The sequence below is a fragment of the Euphorbia lathyris genome, chromosome 6, assembly GCF_963576675.1.
Source record: "Euphorbia lathyris chromosome 6, ddEupLath1.1, whole genome shotgun sequence".
Lineage (NCBI taxonomy): Eukaryota > Viridiplantae > Streptophyta > Magnoliopsida > Malpighiales > Euphorbiaceae > Euphorbia > Euphorbia lathyris.
Genome location: NC_088915.1, coordinates 67,517,957 through 67,544,852, shown reverse-complemented (window position 1 = coordinate 67,544,852; position 26,896 = coordinate 67,517,957). Strand labels below are relative to the sequence as shown.

General features: G+C 33.2%; 1 protein-coding gene and 1 long non-coding RNA gene across 2 annotated transcripts; one reads left to right on the top strand and one right to left on the bottom strand.

Moving 5' to 3' along the window:
- Nucleotides 1-3,843: 3,843 nt before the first annotated feature.
- LOC136234187 (dof zinc finger protein DOF1.4) lies at nt 3,844-5,528 on the bottom strand. The gene is made up of 2 exons (XM_066023976.1): nt 5,394-5,528; nt 3,844-5,206 (listed from the first exon to the last, which is right to left on the bottom strand). Exons 1-2 carry the CDS (start codon nt 5,454-5,456, stop codon nt 4,250-4,252), a joined length of 1,020 nt encoding a protein of 339 aa, XP_065880048.1. The 5' UTR covers nt 5,457-5,528; the 3' UTR covers nt 3,844-4,249.
- Nucleotides 5,529-12,543: 7,015 nt separating this feature from the next.
- On the top strand, nt 12,544-14,897 carry LOC136233314 (uncharacterized). Its single transcript, XR_010690780.1, has 5 exons — nt 12,544-12,793; nt 12,893-12,968; nt 13,053-13,088; nt 13,261-13,303; nt 14,499-14,897. It is a non-coding gene; the product is annotated as an uncharacterized lncRNA (long non-coding RNA).
- Nucleotides 14,898-26,896: the final 11,999 nt, after the last annotated feature.

Sequence of the window (26,896 nt, the reverse complement as noted above, 5' to 3'; positions counted from 1 at the left end):
TGGGAACACACGGTGGAATAGGACTTATTCAATCCTTGTAGGAAAGTGATCATTTGGTCTGCGTCCTGTTGATCTCGCAAGATCTTGAAGGCGCCGCAGCTACAAGCCGTCTGGCAGGTACATTTGGGCATAGGCCGTAGATTTAGCAGTTCATCATAGAGTATTTTAAGGTTGGTGTAATACTCCGTAACATTACCGTTACCTTGTTTCAGGCTATGAATCTCTCGTCGGAGTTCCAAAATCCTTAATGAGTCCGCTTGAGCGAAACGCTCCTTCAAGTCAGCCCATATCTGATCTGCCTTATCCAGACACATAATGCTCCGAGCTATAGAGGGTGAAATAGCATGGTGTATCCACGAGATGACTATGTTGTTGCACCTCTCCCATTGATTATACATGACATCATCCAAAGCTGGTGCCTTGATGGTTCCATTGACAAAGGAGAACTTGTTTTTGGACATGAGAGCCACCTTGAAGGCTCGAGACCATTGATGGTAATTAGACCCAGAGAGTTCCTGCGAGACGAGGGATAAAGCTGGAGTTTCATTTGGTGGAAGGTGATAGGGGCTGTTGGAGTTGATTATAGGAGCAGACATTAATGCTTACTCAAAATGGAGAAGATTCAGATTTGCTCTGATACCATATTAAAGTTGAATGAGGTAAAGTTCTAAACTCTTTAATTTCTCATTAAATTAAAATAACTTCTAACTATTACATTTATATCTAAATGCTAGGATTGTTTATCAAGTAAACTTAGTGGGTAAGAAAAAATAAGACAAGTGTCTTAATGCTGGCCATTTGATCACAACCATTGTGATGGATGGTGGAGATGCCTTTGAGATGCAATTGGGTGTGATAGAGAACACTACAAATTAGTGGGCTCCTTCTAGAATGTGCCTTTGGATTGGAAAAGACGGAATTGCCCCTGGCTGAAGAAAAAAGACCAAGCTACCCTTGGATGACTGTTTGCGTGTTAAAAAGGAAGACTTAAAGTCTTGTGATTTGTACTTGGACAATTTATCACTCCATTATTCTTTCGAGAAGGGAAAGCCAAAAGGCTCTCTTCCTCTTCTCTGGTTTACTCGAACTGTTCTCCTTCTTCTTATGTAAACGTTTATCAAAAACTCTACCTTTAAGCTTGTATCTTCAATAACAAGAAGACCAGATGGATCCATTGAAAGTTCTAAGGCAAAGTTGGTTTTGTAGGTTATAGTCAAAATAAAAGAATTTGATTATTTTGATAGTTATTCTCATGTTACTGAAATTTCTTTTTCATTACAATAACATGAATTTATAACCTTTGGTACATCAAATGGATTTAAAGACAAACTTTCTAAATGAAATTTATAACCTTTTGTCACCTTCTATGAAAGACATGAGTTGTCCTTTTAGAACAGTCATGAGATCCAAGATGTGCGCATAGCCGTCAAAAGCGTTATTACTTACATTGCAAAACAACAAAACTTTCAAAGGTTTTTACGTTCTATGAAGTCTCAATTTAAGTGATTGAAATCCAATAGGAATTCACTTCTTTAACTACAATTGTTGTGTTAGATGAGTTTTGATAAATAAATCACAGGCACACACACCGTACTTCGCCCTCGTCCGAACCCTTAGATGGATTTACAAAGCATCCAAGATTTTGTTGTTCCATTGTTTCCAAATCTGAACGTACGGAATTGGAGACAACCCTGTTAAGCTTGAAGAGCAACCGAATGTTTGATTGCACATTGACATGTGGTAATCGCTTTCAAGACAGGGAATCCACCCACGACATAGTTGTTATTTACCGATAAGCTTTTTCTATCTAACTCTTCTTACAATATATACAACCCCAGGGGAGTTCTATATCAATTAACAAGAATACAATAACCATAAACAACTTATGATTAGAATAAACAAATACTAGACTTCTAACTAGGGTAAATCTCTATCACCATATATCTATTTCATACTAGACTATATGAAACTTCCAATCTCTACACAGAAATTTATATGTTTAAATTTTCATTAAGGGGAAGCAGTAAAATACTGCTGGAGAAAGGTGTTGACTGTCACCAAGCTAATAAAAGACTATGTATTAGGAATAGAATTTCTACAATCACAACAAGCTAGAAAAATAAATATATAATAATCAGAAAATTCATTTGAGTCCATATTAGTATTTGATAATTTCAAGCATTATTAATCTAATTTAGTCAATGCAGCCACCAAATCCTAGTTAATTATGCTTGTCAATTCATTGTATCTTCTTTTATTTTTTCTTTTCAATTTGAAGACTATATGGGACTTTGATTCAACTCACAATTAATATTCCCATCATAATTTTGGAATAATTTTTGAAAAAGATTTAGGTAGGAAAGTCATGTTTTAGCCCTTGTACTTCAAAAAAATCATTCTATTTAATTTATTCTTTGGCAGCCATTGTATTTACCTAAAGTTTTGGATAATCTAGTCTACTAACCGGTCTACCAAAGTTGTCTTTGGGTCTCTATTAACTAGTTAAATAGAAATTAAAATTATAAAAACCTAATGAATCATCCACATTACCATTCCGGCATCACATGGACACTAAAACCGGTCATTGTGACGTTACTATGTTCAGAGCAAAACTTTAATAATGTCTTCATTGTCTTATTGTTTAATACATCATTTTCCTCATCGTGAACTTATCCAAAAGCTCGATTGACCCCTAAATATTCAAAGTGTTTCAATAGTCACATCAACTTAGTTAAAATGTAGTCAATACTCACTCAGTTACAAAGAACTAAACCGTATGTAGAAGGTGTGTTGCACACGCCTTGGAATGGTATTACATAATCCATAAAATATACTAAAATATATTAAAAAGAAAGTTAATTGCTCAATTATAAATCTTGTCACCGCATACCTCATTCTTGTTCGTTTTATTTTTTCAAGGGACGTGCAACACATCTTTCATATGTAGCTTACTTTTTTATAAATGAGTGATTAATTCACTTTATTTTAAACAAATTGAGGAAGCTATCACAATATTTTAAGTAAGTGAGCGTGACATTTTGAAAATTAAGAAGGTTAAACAAGTTTTTGGACAAGTAAACAATGTACCAAGTCTTGTCTTATTTTAAAATTTAATGACCATCCTAGAATATTGACCAAACTTGAGTGACTATGGTGATTTTTACCCCTAAAATTACCTACCAATTAGCCCTCTTTACCATAATCTTAATTCTCTTTTCTTACAGTGGATAAAAGAATCTCTCAAAAGCACTATACAATTGACAACTCTCTCTCTCTCTCTCCCTATAGCTACATGTCTATATAGAGAATCTATATTCTTCAGCCAGAATACAAAAATCCAAGTCCTGCACATGAAATCTTATTTTGCCTCGATTCTTGCTTGCAGGGCAAACTCTGCATTTCTTATGACTGATTTTGTATCTTATCTCACAATGCACATAATAAAAACCAAAAGTGTACTCCAAAATTCTTGCCTAAAATATAAAAAAAGAATGAATTCTTCTACCTAAACTTCTTGTCTCTATAGCTGCATGTATAAAACCAGTAAAATATTGACAAGACATCTCAGTTTTCATACATCAAACTCTCAATTAGCTATCAAAAAATTGAATTCAAACCATACTTAAACTATCCATAATGAATACCAGTAGCATCAAGATACAAAATTTCAAAAAAAAAAAAAACAAAACCCCCAAATAACCACATTAACAGAAAGAAAAAAAAACACCCACATTACAATAATTAATAGATCTCCCTCTTTTCTATACCACTTATACCCAATCCTTTTTTCCCCATAAACCCAAAAAGTATTCCTCAAAAAAAAAATCATCAGTACCTCAGATATAGAGGAAATGTCATGCATTTATATACATATAATTAATTAATTAAGACCAACTTACTGATACAAAGAAAAGCTGCACCAAAACAGTTGATTCTTGGTAGATTTTTTGCTGGATGAGATGGAAGAGGATCCGAGGTTCCTCTCAGCGCAAATTTTGATTATATATTCTCAACCTTGAATAAAATTAATAGGCTGATATTTTCTTAATTGCTGCTGACATGATCTCTCCGATCCAAGCTCCCGTTCATCTTTAACTTTACCCTTTTTCCCCGTGTTTAGTGGCAGTTAAGGCGGATGTATTTAGTGAGAATCGAACTTGTGTTGACAACTGATCTATAACCTGAACCCAATATAGCTAAAAGAAAAGAAAGAGGGAGATGAAATGAAGAAGAAGATGAAGAAAGAGAGCTAGATGAGAGAAGTGACAGAAGAACCAAGGTTGGGTGGATCATGCCAAAGTGTGTTTGAGTTGGGATTCCAATAAAGTGAAGGATCTAATGATGAAAACCCAATTTGTTCAATCTGATTCTGGCATGATGATGCTATGTGATTATTATGATTAGTATTATTCCAGTCAAACCTGCTTTGCTGCTCTTGTTGTAATTCCACTTTCACTTCCTTCACACAGATCCCAGATTCAGTAGTACTATTCCCATTCAAATTATGCAAATCCTCAAAAGATGTCTGGTGAAAATTCTCATTATCTTTCATACTGAACTTGTTTTGATGATGATGGAGCAAAGAAGACCCAAAAATGGAATAATTAGAAAGCATAGAACCTGTTGAAGTCGTCGTCACCACATCTTGGATTTGTTTCCCTGATGAAAACCCTAATGCAAGAGCATTCAACTGAGGATGAGTATGAGGATGATGAACATCATATCCACTCGAATTGAATCTCCCCGGAAAACCAAGATTCATTTCAGAAGATAATCCATAGAACAAAGGGTTGATTTGATGATTCTGATTCTGAGGAGTTGAACAACTCGAAATTGAAACATCAATTTGGGATCCACAAGTACTTGGATGGTTAGGGTTAGGGTTGGGATTGGGGTTAGGGTTAATTAGGTTAGAGCTTCCTTCAACACCACCGGCGGAGGAGGTGGAGGAGGAGGAGGTTCTCTTAACCCGCTTATTCTTCCGGCAACCGCCTCCAACGGGGACATTTCTTAGGGTTCCGCCGCGAGTCCAGTAACGTTTGCAAGCTTTGCAGAAGTGTCTGGGTTGAGATAAGCTGTAATTGTTGTAGTAGCAGAATTTGGTATTGGAAGAATCGCAGCGTGGGCATTTGAGAGGTTGCTGCTGCGGCGGAGGAGGCTGGAGGAGCTGTGATTTGTCCATCAAGATGGTTCCTTTTTCATCTATCTGAAAGGGGAGAGAAGAAAAGAGGAGAAAGGTAGTGTTTTTAGGTTAAAAATAAGAACAAGAGAGAAAGAAAGAAGAGAATTAAGTGAAAGGTATTCTGTTCCAAAAGCAAAGAAACAAAAATGGGGTCATAATAGAAATGTAATAATTGAAATAGATAGAGAGAGAGAGAGAGAGAGAGAAGAACCTGTGGCCATTGATTAGTAGTTGGAGAGATGAGAACCATCTTCTCACTACAGTTACTTAACATTTCCTCTCACTAAAAATCCTTAGAAACAAAGAGTAAACAGACAAATAGCAGGTGGCCACCTTTGCCTTTCTCTCTTCAACTTGTTTTATCACCTGCAACTATTGCATTTCACTGTTCTTCACATAGTTAAATTCCCGACACGAGAATATAGTTGTGATTAAAATATTTAGTGGAAGAGTTTTAGTTAAGGCTTAACTAGGTTGTCGGATTCCAACCCTCAACAATTTGGTTTAAGAGGCTCTGATATTATGTCATTGAATCAATTTAATTAAAAGCTTTAATTGATAGTTAAGATCTAATCATATATCTTCTATTAATCTCTAACAAGTTTTGATCTATCCGACTTTAATCTCAATTAGCCTCCATTGTCGGTTTAAAATGTTGTCTAATTGTTTAAGTTACTTGATCAACTTAACTATTTAATCAGGATTTGAATCCTGCATATAGAAATACAGTTGTGATTAAAATATACTTGGTGTGAAAGTTTTATCTGTAAGAGAGATCTGGCTGACTAGAAATCTGGATTACTGTCCAGATTTGAATACAATAGATTGTAGAAATGCAGTTGTAATTAAAATACTTGGTGAAAAAACTTTATTTGTCAGAAAAAATCTACCCAACTCGAATCTGGATTAATCTTGGTTATCGATCTACAATAGCAGATGATTAAAGAAAAGATTAGTGAGATCACATTATTCTTCATGAATACACTTGGACCAATGACACACCTCGTCTCTTCACATTAACCGTTGACCAGTCAAAAGAGGTCTTGATATCACGCACATTCTGGCCCATTTCTAACACCGATTTGTGAAATCACAGGTGCAACTACTGTAACAGTTGTTGACATTCCATTAAATGACTGGCATGTGGTCCTCTACTCACATATAGAGCACACACAACCTAGATCTTCTATAAACACAATGTACACAACACTTAAAATATATTCAATTAATTGTTTATCTAAATTTATCGACTCCTCCTATCATTTTTCATCATTGGAGTAGATATCAGAGCGGGTTCATCAGTTTCTTGTTGACTGACATCTGGAAGAGTCATCAAGATAGGATTAGATTCCATAAGATTAAGATTGATTAATAAGAATTCACGTGATGGGTGTTTGTTAAAATTTGAAATAGATTAGTATAATAATAGTAATTTGAAAAGAAGAAAGGGAATGTTATGGGAGGGATAAAATTCAAAAAAGGAAGAAAAAGACAGGAAGGTAAAAGCAGAAGATGAATGTTAACGAGGATCGAGGATAGGTATGTATACGTAACATTCCTTTGTATAATACAGCCACAGCCACAGAGGGAATCCCTAGACCTTCAATATCCCACTTCCCTTTTCTTTTTGGGTAATTAATTTATTAGTCCCTATATTTTGACAAAACACACTGTTTAGTCCCTGTATTTTCAAAAACACACACTAAAATCCCTAACGTTTTTCTCGGTGAACTGTTTAGTCCCTAATGTTTTTCTTGGTGAACTGTTTAGTCCCTGCCGTTAGACTCTCATGAAGATTCTGTTAGTCAATTTGGATTTGTGTTCTTCTTTTCCTTTATTTTGCTTTCCTTTAAACTCTAATGAATCTGAAATCAACTTTGAGTGTTCTTGTTCTTAATTTTCTTCTTAATCGTTCAAATTCGTAAGCGTTGAGTCTGTTCTTTTTATTGTTCTCCATGCAAATAGCTTCTTCTTCTAAATTGGATTACTCTTCTGAAGTTTGAAGGTAAATAGTAAAGGGTAATTTAGTCATTTCCGAAGTCATAAACGGTAAAAAATGTAACAAACAGACGGAAGGACTAAACAGTTCACTGAGAAAAAGGTTAGGGACCTTACCATGTGTTTTTGAAAATACAGGGACTAAACAGTGTGTTTTGTCAAAATATAGGGACTAATAAATTAATTACCCTTTCTTTTTTTAATACCATTTGCACACACTTCTAAATCATTATGGTTATTTTCGTCTTTATGTTTCATGGTTCACTATTTCATTTTTGAATTCTCTCTAGATAATAGATTTTAGTTGAATGGTGTCAAATGGACTTGTCTATTTCTTACACAAATTATTATTTTTGTTACATAAATTTGTATTATGTATAACAGAAAAACTGCAAAAAGGGTGTCTTTACAATAATTATAAATTTGTTAGGTGCATTTTGTAATTTGTTATTTTCGGTTGGACTAAAATATTTTACAGTAAATTAGTGTTTAAGATGAAAACTTAAATTTTTGAATTTCATTATCTTTAGGTGTTTTCTTTGTCATAGTAATTGTCTTTTTCTGAACAATATATCGCATGCCGCTTGTTGATTTTGTAACCATTCACTCATTCGGAATAAAAGAACGGGGATTGGAAATACCAAGAGTCGCACTTATGAAATTCAAAGTTTATAGAGGACGGTTTTAATATTTTTTTTAGCAAAATATAAGGAAGGCGAATATAGACAAGATGAACCAAAAAAAAAAAACAATGCAAGTTTTATGTTGTCTTCAAGGGGTGGGAGTTAGAGGTAATATTTATTGGTCGTTCAATAGCTTACACCATATTCTACAATGGAGGTGAAGATAATCAAGAAAAATCACATGTTGTTTGTGTTGAAAATAAAGAAACGGAGATTATTTCAGCCAAAGAAAATAATTCCTGAATGAACTATTATACTATGGTCCTGTTTGGGAACTAGTTGTTAGCTGTTAGCTGATTTGACTAGCTGCTTGTGTAGACCTGTTTGGTAAAAATTAGCTGATTGATAATAGCGGTTTGTGCAAAAAGACGAATAAGGGCATTTCTTTTTTTAATACATAAAAATATATTTAAAATAATTAAAAGTATTTTCATGTCTTTATTAATGCATACACATTAAAGAAAAACATATGTTTATTTATACAAGTGAAAACAAATGTTTAAGAAGCATGTTGGCATCGTCTACTCCTCATCAAACTATGAGTAATGTCAGTACGAACTCTTGCCATTTCATTAGTACTCATACGTTAAACTTCTTGTGTGGAACTAAATTCCATATCCGAAAATACTTCTGGAGGAATAAAAGTAGGATCTTCATCTATGATCCTAAATGCTGGATCAGGAACTTTGCTTAATCTTATATAGTTATGCAATGCAAATGCAGCACAAACGATTCTATTTTGATCTGGCAATGAGTATTTGGGTACTTTCTCTAATATTTTTCATCGTGCCTTCAAAATGCCAAATGCCCTTTCAATACAACTTCCTAAGGAAGAATGAGCGCGATTGAAAATTTCTTGAGACCTTTTTGGATTCGCGCCACGAAATTCCGATTGATGATATCTTATCTTGTGGTAGGGCGTCAAATATCCTTCCCTTTCAGGATACCCTTTATCTACCAAGTATTATTTACCTAAACATGAAAATATAAACTCACATTACTAATATATATATATTTTTTTTTTTATAATACACACTACTAATATATATATATTAATAATTGTTAAAAGTAAAATGAATAAGATTAATGAAAAAGGCTAATTACCAGGAGGAGGTTTTGGAAAGTTTAAACTTGGATTACTAATAGTATCTTGAAAAATACGAGAATCATGAGCCGATCCTTCCCAACCAGTTAGCACATAGGTAAAAAGCAAATCGAAATCACATACCGCCATAACATTGAGAGTGGGTGTCTCTTTCCTTCCTCTATATCGCAATTAATCCTCCTCAGCAATTATAACATTGATATGAGTACCACTAATGACTCCAATGCAATTCTAATATGAAATAAATAATATAAAATCTTGACAAGGTCATTAAGGTTATAATATGATATAATTAAGGAACAATAGAACTACAAATAATTACCTTAAAATGTGGCATATATCGATTGTCATTGGGAATTTGAGGAGGAATTTCCTTGAACTCAGGATCCCTCGGTCTCAATATATCTCTTGACTTGCCATTCATGGCATCCAAAACTTCCTTAAAAATTCTACTAACAGTTTCACCAGAATGTTGAAACCGCTCTTGGACATCATGATTTGAGGCTCCCTTGCTGAGAACCCATACAAATAAACCTACTTTTTCCAAAGTTGACATTCTATCTGAAGGAAATAACTCATACTTACATTCTAGATCCATGCATAATTGTTGAAATGTGCTTTGTGTCATTCTGAACATATTAAAACAACGTTTTTCATGGCCATTTAATATTTCTTGCATCCATTTTTCTCTCGTTTGAAATGAAGTCATGCATGGCTCCTTATATAGGTATGTTACATAATAAAGACTAACATAACCTAATAAAGAAGCCATGGAGTCCCAAAATGCACTATCCCGACGTCTCTTCCGTATCCGATTACGTAAAACATGCAAATCCATACCTGCAAACATTAAAGAAGGTTAGGAATCAAAAATTTAATTAGTAAAACAAGGTAGGACAAATAAACTGGTTTGCAGCAACAAATTGGTGTCCAGTTTGCAGCAGCAAACTATGCAAACTGGACACTAGTTTGCAAACTATGCAAACAAGGTAGGACAAATAGCCCAGTTTGCAGCAAGTTTGCAGCTGCAAACTAACCTAGTTTTCAGGTGCAAACTGAGCCTGTTTGCAGCTGCAAACTGAGTCAGTTTGCTGCTGCAAACCGGGCACCAATTTGTCCCAGTTTACAACAGCAAACTCTGCAAACTGGTGTCCAATTTGACACCAGTTTTTTTTCTGCAAAATGGAGACCAAACTAATTGTATTCCAAAAAGCATAATATATGAAAATACAAAAAAAAAATATTCGAAATATAACAACCCATCAATTTGAAAAGTAGAAATAATCCAAATGAACATAAAAACCAAAACCAAAGCATTGTCATAAATAAAAACCATACATTACTAAAAAGACATAAAACAATTATTTCATAAATAATCCAAACCAGGTTACATAGTCTCATAAATAATCCAAAACAGATCCCCTACAATCCGAACAAATAATATATTGTCTCATGAAAGATTCAAAGCATATCAAAATTCAAAACAAATTACCTGGTAATCTAAATATGTTTTACATTCCAATAATGAAAACTAATATTGCATACTAGACTAATTTGATACATTCTTATCATTCTCGAACAAGTACTTTATCCATTTAATCCTTGTGTCGTCATCGGGCATGCAATTGAAAATTGTTCTCTTTTCGGGTTTTTCCATCAAGCAACAAGCAAAATAGAATTCGAGGCTGCCATGCATTAAGCCAGACATATTAATCAACTTTGCCAATGAATCAGCAAGTGTATATGAAGAGTCATCAAGTGCACGTGCTTCAAGGCTCATCAACTCCATATCCTTGACATTCCTCTTAGTAACGACTTTCACCATAGCATCTATTTTTTCCATCAAGAATACAGCTCCTCTCTTTCTTCCATTTTCTGTCTTACGACTCTTAGAGCTCTCTGTAACATCGTGCTCAAAACTTCTCTTGCTTCCGATATTAGCATGTTCAATTGGAGAAGGAGAATGCTAGGGGATTTGGGTATAATCATTCCAAACGTCTTGCCAATCCCTAGTAACTTGGTTATGGCTAAAACTAACATTCTCACTCATTTCAGCATCACAGTCATTTATACCAATAATATTTGATGGTGGTGTAGGGATATAGACGGATGGAGAAGGACCCTGGGGTAAAGAAGGGACATTGGTTATTTCTGTTGCTCGTTCAACTAGAGTAAACTTAAGCGCCCCTTGAGCAACTGAAACTCCAAAAAGTTGGTCCAACTTGGACTCAAGATCAGGCTCAATACCTTCATCTTGAAAAGCTTTAAAATGAATATTTTCCTATAAAATAAGATAAATGAAAATCAGCTTGAAATTAACAAAGTTGATTTAATTTTGTATATTGTGAGTTAAAACAAGTGTAAGTAAATAAGGTAACCTTAATCTTTTTCTTCCACCACTCCTCACTAGCGCTTATTGTTCCTTTTACATGATCCCAGCCTAATCCGGTCTCTTTTCCTTTAAGTGCTCTCCAAAGGCTCCATATTCTTCTCATCCAATCCCATTTGTTTTTCAATTGGTTCTTCTCGTATGCTAAGTTTGTTTTTTTTGAACTCCACCTCGAGCACTTTCCATGGCGTTCTTTAAGAGGTCATTGCACCACGTTTCCCCTTACTCTTTTCAGCAAATTGGATACACAAATCATAGAGTATGTGTAAAGTTTCTTTAGACCAAGTAGCTCGACTAACATCTCCTTTCCCACCTTCACTTTCCTCATTCACCATCTTGTCGTTTGGTGTCATCATCCTTATACAAATAAAACATAATTATACATCTGCCGAGCAATACAATTTAGATTTTATATTCTCAAGCATCTCTTTTCTAGCTTTTCTTGTTATCAGTTACTTGCCATGTTTCATTTTTTTTTGTTATTGTGTTTGCCAGGAACCTACTATGTTTCATTTAGATTGTAATCAATTGTATGGATCATAAAGTTTATGCATATTAGTTCCAACCATGCAAAAAGTAGCTCCAATATTTCACTTTCGTAGCTTGTGAATTAATAGTATTCATAATGCATTATAGTACACTACAAGAAAAAAGGCTATCACCGACGGAATGGACCGAGGAAATTTTTTGTGTCGGTATTACCGACGGAAAACCGACAAAATGTAGGTGATTATTGGCGGGATTATTTCCGCCCTTATCACCGACATTTATTGTAGGTAATTAAAAATGTTGGTGATGACACCAACGAAACTTACATATAAACCTACAAAAAAATGTGTAGGTGATTATAATATTAAAAAAATAACTTTTTTTATGAAATTAAAAAAATAAATTAGAACTATTATAATGTCCATTTCAAAAAAAAAAACTGTTATAATGTCAATAAATAAAAAATAAAAAATAAATTATTAATATAAGGTTTTTCTCTTTTAATTTTCGGAAGTTAATTATTTTAGACCAGCAAAAAAAAACTTATATGAACCTAGAAAACAAAAATATACAGGAGAATATAATATTAAAACAATAAATTATTATAATATGATAAAATAAAAAAACAAATTACTAATATAAATAGTTTTTATCTTTTTTTTTTTTTTGGTAGAATAGTTTTTATCTTTTAGTTTCAGTAACCCTAATCTTTTTCCTTTCTTGCCCGATCAAAAATTAGAACGCCGCTCTCTCTCCTCTTGAGCTTGCTTTTCTTCCTTGCCTCCACAAGACGGCGTTGGTGCAGCCAACATCGACACCGATGCGCCTGTTTTCCCTCTCACCGGTCGTTGGGTCTGCTCTTCCTCTTACCGGCGTCATTGTTCCGGTTCTCTCCACCTCTGCTCGGCCTGATGAGCTTTGTCTTGCGCTCGATCTACTCTCTCCAGGTGCCGATGTGATCTTTCTCTCCTTTATCTTTCGTTTTTCCTTTTGTATTGATTGGTTATCTGTTGTTGCTAACTGTTTCTCTTCACTAATTGTTAAAGACTCTCTGGTAAAAAAACTCTTGACCTTAGATTCGTACTTCATAAACTATTTTCAAATTCAAATAAGTTGCCTCAGGTAAGCTTGTGCTTTGAGTTCTTGAATATATGGAATGATATATTTGAAGATTGTGATCAATTTTTGAGGGATTTTTTTTTGCAGCAGTTAGGTCTTCATTTTGTGATTCAGATTGAGCGAGTAAGTGCAGCTTATTCTGATTACTTCATCTAAAAAGATATTAGAATACAACTTGGAACTCCAGGAAGTATTAAAGATGGATTTGAACAAAAAAAAATAATGTCTTGCGGTTGTGGTTACTTGGTGGCTACTTCCTAATTTTATATGAATTTTCTGTTGATTGCTATTTCAGGCTCTGCTTGAGAAGAATCCTTCTATTTGTCAATCTTTCCAAGGTATGCCACTAACTCTTGTTTCACTTATGAACATCTGCTTTTGTGGTTATGGTTCGAGTTTTAGCATTTATGGCATTCTAGAGATCTCCTATGTTATGGTGTGATCCTATATTTTCAATCTAATATATAAATTTGTTGCTTTTCTCTTATCAACAATTAAAAATTTGAACTATATGATCTTATTTATATGTGCTATCTTGGTTCTCTCCTAAAGATTGTTGTTTTCTTCTGCCATTGGCATTGGGTCTTACATCACATATATTGTCAGAGCATTAGTCATGTTGGTTGTCTTCGTTCATCAGTGGCGTTGGAGATTTAGAGGAAATGATCTTAGCATATGGTTCTCCTATAAGTTCTTTTCCTTTAGTTATAGATTTCATAATTTTTAGTTCATTAATTAACATGCTTACATTGTGGAGTGTGATCAGTCCATTGGTTTAGGTTAATTTGACACTTGCTAATAATAGTCTGAAAAAGCTTTCAGATTTGCAATATGTCAAACTAGATGGCAATTGCAACGACAACTACAAATGATGTTGTTGGTAGTGTGATGTCTCAACTGAATGTATGCAATTTACTGTCTTGCTCTGGTTTTCTCTGTTTGGGAGAGTGCAAGAATTTTGATGTCTTGGTTTTCTGCTAACTCTTTAATATTTTTGGTGCTTGAGAGAGCAGTAGCAGAAAGGCTACACGGATATAACTTTTTCCAGATAATTGTGTGTGTTTAGCCTCTACCGTCTGCCAGTTTGTTTGTCTAAATGGCAAATCCTCTTTGAGTAAGTGTTGATTAAGCTTTGTGAGATTAGGAATGTAAACACTAATTAGAGTAGATTATACTAATTAGAGTAGATTACACTAATTAGATTGGTCAGAAGTTAATATCTTTAGTTTAGTGGGAAACTCGTGTAACCATCTTTAAATTTGGTAATAGGCATGTATGGTTAAAACTTATGCCACCATATTTAAATTTCAATATGCCTTGTTGATTTACTTATTTTTCAATTATATTATATGTGTAATAATAATGATCATTATTAAGTTTGTAGGTGTATCACTTGAATCCCTTTATCATGGATTTTGTACTTGTGCTGTTCTTTACTCAAATGTAAAGTTAACAATAATAATAATAATAAAAGATAATTCATCATCTCATATGACCTAATTGGTCTTGTTTTCTTGTATATGTGCTATTTAGGTGTGGAACTACTCAAAGATGAAGTGAACCCATCATGAAATCACTCTGGCATCATTCTGATACAGTAATTTTGTTGCTCTTTGAAGGTAATGTTTGCTAATTGTGGAAGAAATTTGTTTGACCAAGGTACGGTCTTTACTATATTGCTCGAACACTTCTCTTTAATTGTGTTCCTCTGTTTCGTGTCTATTTTCGTGTCCACTTCATGTCTGTACTTGTATTTATTTGAAGGCTATTTTATGAAAGTTACATTTTGGACATAACGTTTCAAGTCGTTGTGTGTATCCGTTTTTGTATAACATAGGAGTTTTATATTATTATGGATAGTGCATTTTTTGTATTCATGTATTTGTTTATGGGTTATGTACATTTATTTATAATCCTTACTAAAATATTTGTTCACAAGCTTTTTTTTTTTTGGTGATAACATGATAATGGTACTTAATATTATAGCAAATCAATTTCTATTAAGTGTGTATCTGCTATATGTTGAGCTAATGTTATTAGCTTGGATTATTCTGGATTATTCTGATATGCATATGATGTCCACTTCTGTTATCAAAATTTTAAATTTTTTTCTTGACTTGCTGGTGTTATTATCGGATATATTATGTTGTAAGTATTACTATATTATTGAGAGCACATTTGAATTTTAATGTTTTTTATAATTATTATGATTTTGTAAACAAAGCTGAAAAAACTTAATATAAAAAAAATATTAATGAGTTCCCTTCAATCCAAATAAATTGACAAAAAATAAAATATAAAAATAATTTTAAAAATAATTCACTATTACCGACGCAATCTACGACGCAATTTCTGTGTCAATTATTTTAATAAATAATCCGAAAATAGATCACCGACATATATGGGTCGGTAAAGTTGTCGGAATTCCCGACGGAAGTCCCCGACTAAAAGTAGTCGGAATTTCCGACACAAAGAACCGACAAAAAATTGTGTAGGGGATATCTTGTCTCGGTAAAAAATTGTCGCAGCAGCTTACCTACGAGGTCAACGCCGACACATCACATTTTGTCGGTCTTCTGTCGGTGATGATGATCACCGACACAATTTTGGTTATCACCGACAGATTATTCCGTCGGTGATAGCGTTTTTTCTTGTAGTGGTAGCTACTGTCATTTTTTTTTATCAAGAAAGAATTTTATAGCACAAACAACTGTACAAACAAACATCAAGGTAAAACGTATACACAATGAAAAGAACAGCTAAACCCAACTATGTCAAACTAAAGCATTCTTGTTAGTCTCAGTATTCTTGTTAGTCTCAGTGCACAGCCTAAGACGAATATAAAAAGAAATCTGCCTAAGAACATGATCACTATTAAAAGGTCATAATTTTTATTGTATTACTATTCATAATTTGTGTCCTAACAATTCTAATTTTGTCCTTATGCTATCATTATAGCATTACAACACTTTGGTGTCCACATATTTTTCTATTACTGTTCTATTAACAAAATATGTCCTACATCGCACAAAAATATGTGTTTTACTTTGATTAGTAGATACAAGTGTTTTACAGGATAATTTTAGATTTCTACTAAACAAAAATTATGACCTATACTGCTTTATGTATTGAAATTTAAAATTTCTATCATTACACCATATGATCAATAAGAAGAGAATCTTATGCAAGCAAACAAAAATTAATCAACTAACCTCCTTGATGAAGGGCTTCAAAAAAAAAAAAATCTTCTGCAACAAACAGATTCCCAGATTTCTTCCTAAGGTCGCAAGAAGCAAAAAATTGAAGAAAAGCGCAGGAGAGATGAGAGGATCGAATGAAACGTTCATTTGGATGGAGGAGGAGTCTATCTATTAGGGTTAAAGAAGTCCATTAATTTTAATATTGCAAAACGCTAATTGAAAAAGCTCTTAAAAGGAGCTTTTTCTAAATTAGTGTTTTCATCCCAAAACTCTCTCCCAAAACTCTCTCCACCAAACACTCCAATCAGCAGTTTCAGTGGTCAAACCGCTAAAGTTGGTCAAAATCGCTCTTTTTATCCTAAAACGCTCTTTACCAAACAGGGCCTATAACTTTTCTATCTTGTTTACTTATTACTAGTCGTATCATCTTTCATTTAAAGTGTTTAGTTTGTTGCATTAGTTTATTGATTGTTGTACACTAAATCAAATATAATTGTGTAATTCGTTGGTTGCAACATTGTGTAATTCGTTGGTTGCAACATTGCTTTACTTTATTATTGAATTAGGAGTTGTTTGATCTTTCCCTGTATTTATTTCGGTTTGTTATGAAGCACCGTTACAAAACTTTAGCATTTTGATTAGTTGTAATACATCATTAATCAAATCGATACAAATAGCTCGGTCATATTAGGTTGTTTGCTTGACTATTTCCAATACGAGAGGACTAAAACCGTTGCAAATGAATGTTTTTAGTAACAGGAATGGAAATTGGCCATTACATTTTTTTAAAGGTGTATGGAGCAAGAACTACGCATGTTGAAGATGTTTATACAACAGGCTCGTCCCTGAGCATGGGCAGGAGGGGTGCCTGCCCAGGGCCCATGGATGAAAGGGGCCCAATTATAGTAATGTATGGTACTATTATAAGCTTTTAAACTATACTTGATTAAATTCAAAAAGAAAATATACTTTGATTAAAAACATTATCATAAGATTCTTTCCAAATTAAAAATCCTGGCATTAGATTAAATTCAAAAAGAAATTATACTAAATTAAAAACATGAGCATCAGTTACTAAGTAGTATTTTCAAATTCTCTAATTTATCTTACATTCTTTCCAAATTTCTTAATAAAAATGTTGGACATCAATTCCCTAATTTATCTCAAGGTCTTTCCATAATTATTTCTCTCACCCATTATTCCTAACAAAATTTCTAATTTATCTCTCTCATCTTTGCAAAACTCTATCAGATTCTGATTTACTTGGTCATCAGAGACAATTTGGGAGAAATGCATCAAAATCTTCCAATTTCAAGAACTTAACCGCTAAAGCCCGTTAAGTAAGATGATTTTCAGATTTGATTTTTTATTTTTCTATTATCATACTTTGTGTCCTGAAGAGCATAAAATCTATTAGAACTATTTCATAATCTATTAAATTTGAAAATTTTGAATTTAGAAATGCTCATAGACATCATTTTGTATAAGAAATTGGGTACTTAAAGGAATATAAAATATTTTTTTCATATGAAATTTTTTTATTAGATTGTTTATTAAATGTAACAAAAAAAATGTCATTTTTAAGTAATATTCTTTCATACAATTGACTTTTCTATTTTATTTCTTACTTGTACTTATTTATTAGGTCCCAATTAGTAACTCGCTCATGGGCCTCTAAAATCTCAGGATCGGCCTTGTTATACAAGTAACGGGCTTGTTTAATTCTTATTAGTAGATGCATATCGAATGAATGAAGTATCTTTTCCATGATAATGGAGTTCACATCTCTGTATTAATAAATCCAAATTTTATAGCTTTTTTTGAACTTTGTTTTTATCTAAGTATCATTCTTGTAAAATTGTTCCATTTTTAAACTGCATCTTGTATTGCATGGTCAATCATTTAGTCGACATCAGTTACTATGAAATTTTATATGAGTGTGCATTTAGGGTTATTCAATTGAAAGAATTTGTATATGTAAATGGAAAAAGAAATAAAAAATAAAGGAAAATATGTTGTAAGAGTAAGCTGCATGGCTGGAAAATCCAATCTTTACTATTTATTTGATACCAGTGTATATTTTTTAATATAAGCTACCATGTCCCTCTTACATTTAACAAGAAAAGAAAAGCTTCTTCATCCTATCATCCATATGCGTCAAACTAAACTTTAACTTGACACCATTTCATAAGTGGTTCTAGTTGACACATTGACGCCAATTAGTCTCTAGACGTGCTTTAAATATGTTTCTCTCATTTTTCTTCAACCTTGGAATATACTTCACTTTGGTTAAAGGTTTCACGCAGTCGGCAATTAAAATTGGTTCCATGCGAACAGTGACATCTGAGTGGTGTTCCTTTACAAACTCCATAAGAAGTACTGTGTATTGAGTTTTGCCTTAAATCTTAGTTGTTCTTTATTCGCGAACAACCATGAAAGATGGTGTCAATAAACTACAAAATAGCAAATATTATTAACAAAAAGAATCAAGAACATGTTATGGAATACGAACCATTATAACATATCGTATGTAAACCTTCTTGTTCATTATTCGGAATTTTTTCCTCGTAATTGTCAAAATCATCTTTAGTCTTCATGGTTTAGGGGAAGCCAGTCATTTGAATCACGAATAGAGTAATGAAGAAGTCTAAATACAAAAATTTAATAATGAGCATTTATATAGGGTGATAAGAAATTGAATTTATTTCAAGGGACATCGGTTTAGTATATTAAAACATGAAATAGACCAGTTTAATTCAGATTGACCAAAGTTAGTATATTAGCATATGAAATTGACTAGGTTATAAGATCTTAATTGGAGAATTTATATAGGGTGAGAAGGAATTGAATTTATTCCAATTGATATCGGTTTAGTATATTAAAATTGAAATAGACAAGTTTAATTCCAATTGACCAAAGTTTATTCATATCATTAAGATTGTATTTCAAATAAGTGAGATTACGTCAAATGGAATGCAAAATCACAAGAGATTAGCATATTTTCGGTCAATTTCAATTCATGTAAAAACGCATAAATTTGACTAGGGTTTCAAGTCCTAATTGGAGTGTATTAGTTTTCATTTTAAATGAGGAATGTCATCAATTCACTTGGAATGAGGTTGATTCTATTCCACATGCGTTGTGAAATAATATATTGTGAAATTGAATCACATGTCTAATTGATCTTCGTAGTATATTGAATGTTTAAAATTGTATTTCACAAAACTAGCTCCAATCATACCAATTATAATCAAATCTCAAGTGAATACTCTCGCAAGAAACCAACAGGCTCAACAAAATAATTGTGAATACATCAGATGGAATGCAAAATCACAAGAGATTGACATATTTTCGGTCAATTTTAACTTATACGAAAGTGCATAAAATTGACTAGGATTTGGAGTCCTAATTGAGGTGCATGTTAGTTCATTTTCGGTGAGGATTTGGAGTCCGAATTGAGGATTGATTCCATTTGACATGCGTTGTGAAACAACATCTTGTGAATTTCAATCATATGTGTAGTTGATCTTCGTAGAAGATTGCATGTTTAAACTTGTATTGCACAAACTAGCTCAAATCATATCAATCACAAGAACATAATTAAATCTTGTGTAAATGCTCTCACGAAAAACCAACATGGATATTTCTTGATAAAATAATTGGGATTCCGACAGATGGAATGCAAAATCACAAGATATTGTCATATTTTCGTTTCAATTTCAACTGTTGCAAAAGTGCATGGAATTGACTAAGGTTTGGAGTCTAATTGGAGCATTATTGTTCATTTTCAACGATGTTTGTCATCAATTCACTTGGAATGGAGTTGATTCCATTCCAAATGTGTTGTGAAACAATCTTGTGATATTCAATCACATATGTAGTTGATTTTCATAGAAGATTGCATGTTTAATATTGTATTTCATAAAACGAGCTCCAATTATAATAACATAATCAAATTTTGTGTAAACGCTCTCGCGAGAAACCAACGTGGACATTTATTCACAAAATAATTGTGAATACGTCAAATAGAATGCAAAATCACAAGAGATTGGCAAATTTTTTTTTGTCAAAATCAAATGTCCTCTCAACTTGCATAAAATGTCCAATTAGCCTTCTTGAACTTGTGTAAAATGTAATCAATTAACCACTCGGCTGCAAAAAAAAAAAAGTGAAATGCCGAAAATATATTGCATCTGTCTTAATAAAAAGTAAAACGATCAAGGTCAGGGTATGCAGTTCTAATATTAGAGAATACAAGTTTTATAGTTGAGGAAATAGGTGAAATCCCGTCCAGCAGAACCGTTTGCGAGGTTTGATTCTTAAACCGGATCGAGCGGGTGCCACAACTTCATTTCTAATCTATTCTATGTAATAACATTCCAAGATGCATGCAACAAATCTTCGACATTTAACTTACTTTTTTTATACACCCGATTGATACTTTGATTACATTTTACCAAGTTTGGAGGACAAATAGAATATTTTATACAAATTGAGGGTCTATGAAAACTTGGAAAGTTCAATGGTCATTTTTTGACAAATTCAAGAGCAAATCATTTATTAAGCATATTATTAATCAATAAATGAAATTATAAGACTTAAATGTTTTCTAATATGGCATATGAGTTTAATTGACGGCTCTCACAAAACATTTTGACAATCAATTACCAATATTTATGCAAAATATGTTGGACTCCGGTGTGAAAAAAAAAAAAAAACAAGAAGAAGAAAGATAATGTGATGATCACTATGAGTAGCCATAAAAAACGTCATAAGAATTGAATTAATTAGAATATAAATTAAGACTATAGTGGAGCTAAAAATATAATGTTGAACATGCAGATTTGAATTGGATAAAGTAGGTAGTCCATCAAATTATGATTACCAAACAGCCAGTGATACTGAACATAAATTAATTAATATTTTCTTGCTAGCAATTTCCACTACTGCTGGTGCTTGTAAAAATTTAAAAAATATATGTACATCAGAGAGAGAGGTAAATTAAAAAAAGAAAAGCCCCCATCTACTTTATGAATGTGACTATTCATGAATTGTTAAGAAAGAATGTGAAAATTCCAAGAGATAAAAGACAAGAGGGGTCCATGTGCTATACTTTATCCCACTATTTATATAACATTGTACTATTTATTTTTGGCAAAAATCATCTCTAGGCCTTGATTTTTTTTATTTTTTGGTTAGTTAAGCTTTTGATTTTTTATTGAGAAAATTATAAAACTGGGTCAAATGGGAGGCCCATTTACATATTTAACACATTTACTCATCCTACTACATATCTAGACTGGTTTTGTGTGACTTTCCCATAATACCCTCAATATTTACGCGCGTCTCACCCCCTCCCGTCTGACTTCGCAAATTCAATATTATGTGAAGCCTACGAAGCTAATGTTCATAATAATTGTTGAATTTAGTTCGCATATGCGAAGCCTGCGAAGCTAGAGTTTGATTTATTTGATGAATTTAATTCGCATATGCGAAGCCTGGATATGTTTTGTAGCTAATTCGCGAAGTGGTATATAACAAAAAAATGGCAAACAACAACAGATTCTAACATTAAAATCATAACATTATCAAAATTTACAACAAGATTGCCACAATAAACTCCTAACAAATCACTTCATTATACATAGGCTATTATTAACCACAGAGGGATGGAAGTCCAGGCGTTTTTGAATGGATGTCTCTCATGGCACCCTAACACACCGGCTTCCAGGAATGAATATTATGTATTCAACCACCTTCATAAAAATTTGATCGTGTTAGTCAGAAAAAAGGAAGATTTGGCTTCGCGAAACGACGATTCGCTAAGTATGCGAACATAAATGTATAAGGAATGTGACGCTCTGACTTCACGAAACGCTGATTTCGCGGAGTCTGCGAGAGAAATTTATCGAATTACTTCGCAAACTTCGCGTAATCAGTGTTTCGCGAAGTGAAATCGATAAATTTCTCCCCGAAGACCTCGCGATAACCGCATATGCTAAGTGGATTTATGGGGGAAAACGCAGAAAAAACAGCATATACTTACATTTTTTGATGAACCCAATATGATAAACTGGAAAAAACGATGAAAATAACGTAGAATCATCATTTCTTCGAACGAGCAGGAAATGGAAGATGAAGAACCATGACTTCGTTTTCTAGGATTAGGAAGTTGCAGAATCAAGAGATGAAGAGAGGAAGAAGAGAAATTCATTGTGATTTGGAGAAATGAACCAGATTTCGTGGAATTTAAAGGAAGATAGGAAGATCAAAAGTCTTGGAATCATTAATGGAGGAGCTGCCACCGTTTCGCGCAACCAAGGAGAAGAGGGGAGAGAACGTTCGCGTAAGGGAGAAAGTGGGAAGGTTAGGGGTATTATGGGAAAGTCACACAAAATCAGTCTAGATATGTAGTAGATTGAGTAAATGGGTTAAATATGTAAATGGGCCTCCCATTTGACCTAGTTTTGTAATTTTCCCTTTTTATTTAGATATATTAACCCTGCAATCTTTCATTTTTAGTGTCATTAAGCCATTGATGATCAAAGTTGTGAATATGTAATTCTGTTAAAAAGACGTTACTAATTTCATATGTATTTGAAATTATTAAAAAAAAATATTTTTTTCAGTTTGAATTAAGGTTTTTACAGTTTTTTTATAGTCACATTACACATCCAAAACTGATTTCAAACAGTAAAAAATACAAATTTAGAATGTAGGTGCATTGAATAATAGTCTGTTAATCGAATTTTATGTTCAAAATTATCTTTTTTGGTCTTCAAAGGCTTAATGAGACTAAAAATAAATAATTAGAGACTTAATATATTTAAATAAAAGATTAAGGGTTTAATTAACCAAAAAATGAAAGATCACAGACCTAATAATGTTTTTTGCCTTTATTTTTTCAATTAAGAATTACTTTTATAATTATACTATCCGAGGTTGCGTTTGATTTAGTGACATGGTATCAAAACCTTTTGGATGAAGCAGTTGAGGATTCAAATCTTGATTACCTTATTAATTCATGGAATTTTAACACAACGGGAATAGGGTTGTAAATGAGCTGAGCCGCTCGTGAGCACGATTTACTGGCTCGGTTCGTAAACGAGCCGAGCTTGAGCAAGCCAAAGCTCAGCTCGAAAGCTTGCGAGCAGGCTCGATTAGAACATTTATGAACAAATTTTAGTTTTGTAGAAAACTATAGTTTTCTATTAGTTCACAAATATCTAAACTTAATATTATTTCATTTGCTATTAGATGACTTTGTTCACAAAAATAATAAAATGAGTAATAGACGAACTATTTGTAAGGATCTTGTTTATTTATTCACGAACTTTGCTTGTGAGCTTGTTTATGTACACAATTAAAGAGTTATTTGCGAAACTTCACAAATATAATTAACGATTTACTCACAAACAATTCATGGTTAGATAATTTTCTTGATGAACCAAGTCCAAAGAAGATTTTGTGCCCAAAACAAGCTCGAAGCTCGGCTCGAGCTCGTTGAGAAAGCCAAACCTTGGCTTGGGCTCGAGCTCGTTAATTTTATAGCAAACTCGGTTTGGACTCGAGCTCGTTAATTTTATAGCGAGCTGAGCTTGAGAAGGTCAAAGCTCGGCTCGGCTCCGCTCGGCTCCGATGTATTACAGGCTTAAATGGGAATACCTCAGAAATTGTAATTGTAATTGAATTGATTCGTTTATTCTTGTCATTTTTACCATAGTACCATTACTGAATGTTAGACAATAGTTTTGTAATTAATGTAAAAAGAAGTAAAAAAATAAAAATAAAAAACCGTTAAGAAAGAGAGGGAAGGAAGCATAGTCATGTGGTGGGCAGCTCAGATATATTGAAAAAGCAAAGCAAAGCAATGTTTGGGATTTTGTAGTCTTTCAAGGGATCCTCTCCCATCATTATTCTTCCGCAGTCCTATTCCCCTAATTACTATTTAATTAATTAATCTTTCTTAATTACTTAATTCATTTTGAGATTTGTGTTTTTATTGTTTATTTATAGTGTTTCAACTTTAAGATAATCTCTAGATTTCTCTGTCAGTTTTTTTTTAACTAGCTAGCTAATAAGCTAAGCAGTCAATGGTAAAATTTAATTACTTTCATACTTTCACAGTATTGAACTGACCCATTTTAGACAAATACATAACTGTTTAGACAGTTATTTATGTTGAATATAAAAGGAGAATAACTGTTTTTCTCTCATCTTTTCAAACAATTTATTATTCTCTACCAAAATAACAAACAGAAACTCCAAAAAATACACAAAATCAATTTTCATCATTATATTTTGTAACTTCTTTTTTCTTTTTTGTCTCACTAGATTGAAAATTCGCCCATTTTAAAATTTACGAGAGATATTTATGAATGTAATAATCTTGAATGTAGTAATCATATGTATTTTAAAAAGAACTTTCCCTGAGCTTAAAAAGAAGAAATTTATTTTCTTCTCTTAGTTAAGATTTTGTTGTATTCTTTCCAAAAAAAAAAACACAATTTTTCTCTTTTTCTCTTGTTGAAAGAAAAAATCTAACCGAATTATTAGGGAAATATTGCCCAAAAATACAATAGCTCTGTTTGGTAAAAGATGTTTGGAGTAAAATTAGAGGTTTGTGTCACTTTATAGATTTTGACTAGTCAAACTTTTAATAGTAGTGTTTGGTAAATAGAGATTTGAAAGAGCTTATCGAGTTCAAAAAACTAATTTTGAAAAAGCTGGTTTTAAGAGTTTTTCACTTAGTTTATTGCTAGATCTCTTTTGAATGACATTTTTACCCCTAATTGCTACCGTTTAACACCAAATAAAGGTTTTATCGTATCTTTATTTGTCACTTTAGACAAACAGCTATTAGCAATCATTTAAATTTTACCAAACAAGTTTACACAATGCCTAATATATCAATAGCTCCCTAAACTTGTCCAAAATAGTAGATTGGCTCCCTAAACTTTGCAAGTGTCTCACCAGCTCCCTAAACTTGCTTATTTCGTATCACCAGCTCCCTAAACTTGTCCATAAAAGTAAATTAGCTCCATGAACTTTGCAAGTGTCTCACCAACTCCTCAGACTTGCTTATTCTGTAACAATTAAATACAAAAACCATAATAATAACTCTCGATCCTCATATATTCAATCTCTCAAACATGCAAAACTAACTCTTATAATGGGTTGAAAGGTAGGAGAAACGAAAAATTACATATCGAATAGATGAAGACGTATTTTTAGAATTTAGGTTGCATTTAATTGTTACAGAATAAGCAAGTTTAGGGAGTTGGTGAGACACTTACAAAGTTCAAGAAGTTAATCTACTTTTATGGACAAGTTTATGGAGCTAGTAAGACACTTGTAAAATTTAAGGAACCAATCTACTATTTTAAACGAGTTCAAAGAACTGGTAATATATTAGACCTTTACGCAATCAATCAGCTAGTCAAATTAAGAGATATTTACCAAACAGGCGAATATTTAAAGAAAAATCATATAAAAGCAAGGATATTGCAAGTAAAATAAGAAAAAAAAAATCCAAAAAAATGTTGTAGTGGAGCATAGTACAGTACATATTATTTGTAGTGTTTGGAGATGTACGTGCCGACAGTATGGGAACCTACCCTCTACCATATAATTGATTTTAGGATCAATTAATTAATGCCTTTGGCTTATTTACTCTCCATCTACATATATATGTGCCACCATGGTGCCAACCCTAATCATCTTTTTGATGTAGACTATGGATAATTCTACATTCACATTTTAGGCCATTCGTTTCCTTCCATTTCAAGTCTTTATTCTCCATTATTGCTCCTTATAATTCATTTTTCTCTCTATAATATTATTGTCTCTACACATGTCCAAACAATCTTCATAAACTTGCTTTTCAAAAATTTCTATCTAATCTTCGAGTAATACATCCCACTAATAGAACAAAGATGTATATATATATATTGATAACTTGCTGGATCCGCTTTGATATCCTTTGTCGGAGTTACCTGCAAAACAAAACCGGAGATAGGATCTCCGGGAAAACTCTCCGACGATCAAGTCAGTTTTTGTAAGGATGAGTCTATAATTTAGCAATAGCTTTGTGGGAAAAAATGTGAACGTACCTCCCCCCTTATTCTTAAGGCCTTTTATAGGTGTTTTTTGGGTAACCGCCGAGGGCGGTTACTTCTTAGTGGGCCATGTTCTGAGGGCGGTTACCCCTTTTTAGGCCATGTCCCTTTCGTGGCTTTCATGGCAACGAACGTGGTTTTGAGAGGGAGTCCTGACGCTCCGTCTAGGAATTCGGGGCGGTTTACTCGCTGCGCCCGCTTCCTTCATTCGGGTCCCGTCCAATCTTAGCCCATGGGGCTTTAATACGGGCTGGGCTTGCGAAATGAATGTAACCCGTTTTGGGCTTCGCGGGTTATCATATGCCTCCCCCTTGGTCTAGCAAGAGCCCTTTTAGGGTCTTTTTATAGGGGACGCTTCGTCTTTGTCCGATTATTTCAAAGTTTTGAATTTGTGCATTTCCCTTCTTTCGTTTTCTCCGGCGTCGACCTTTTAATTCCGTTACTTCTTTTCCGGCGTTGACCTCTTAATCCCGTCACTTCAATGAGTTGTCTTTTTCATGTAAGTTTTTCTTTTCACATTTGTTCCTTGTTCGGCTTTTTGCTTCCGTTTTCCTTTTATCGATCATGTCAGACCTCGACTTCGCACCGTTTGACGACGATTATGTCCGCGAGG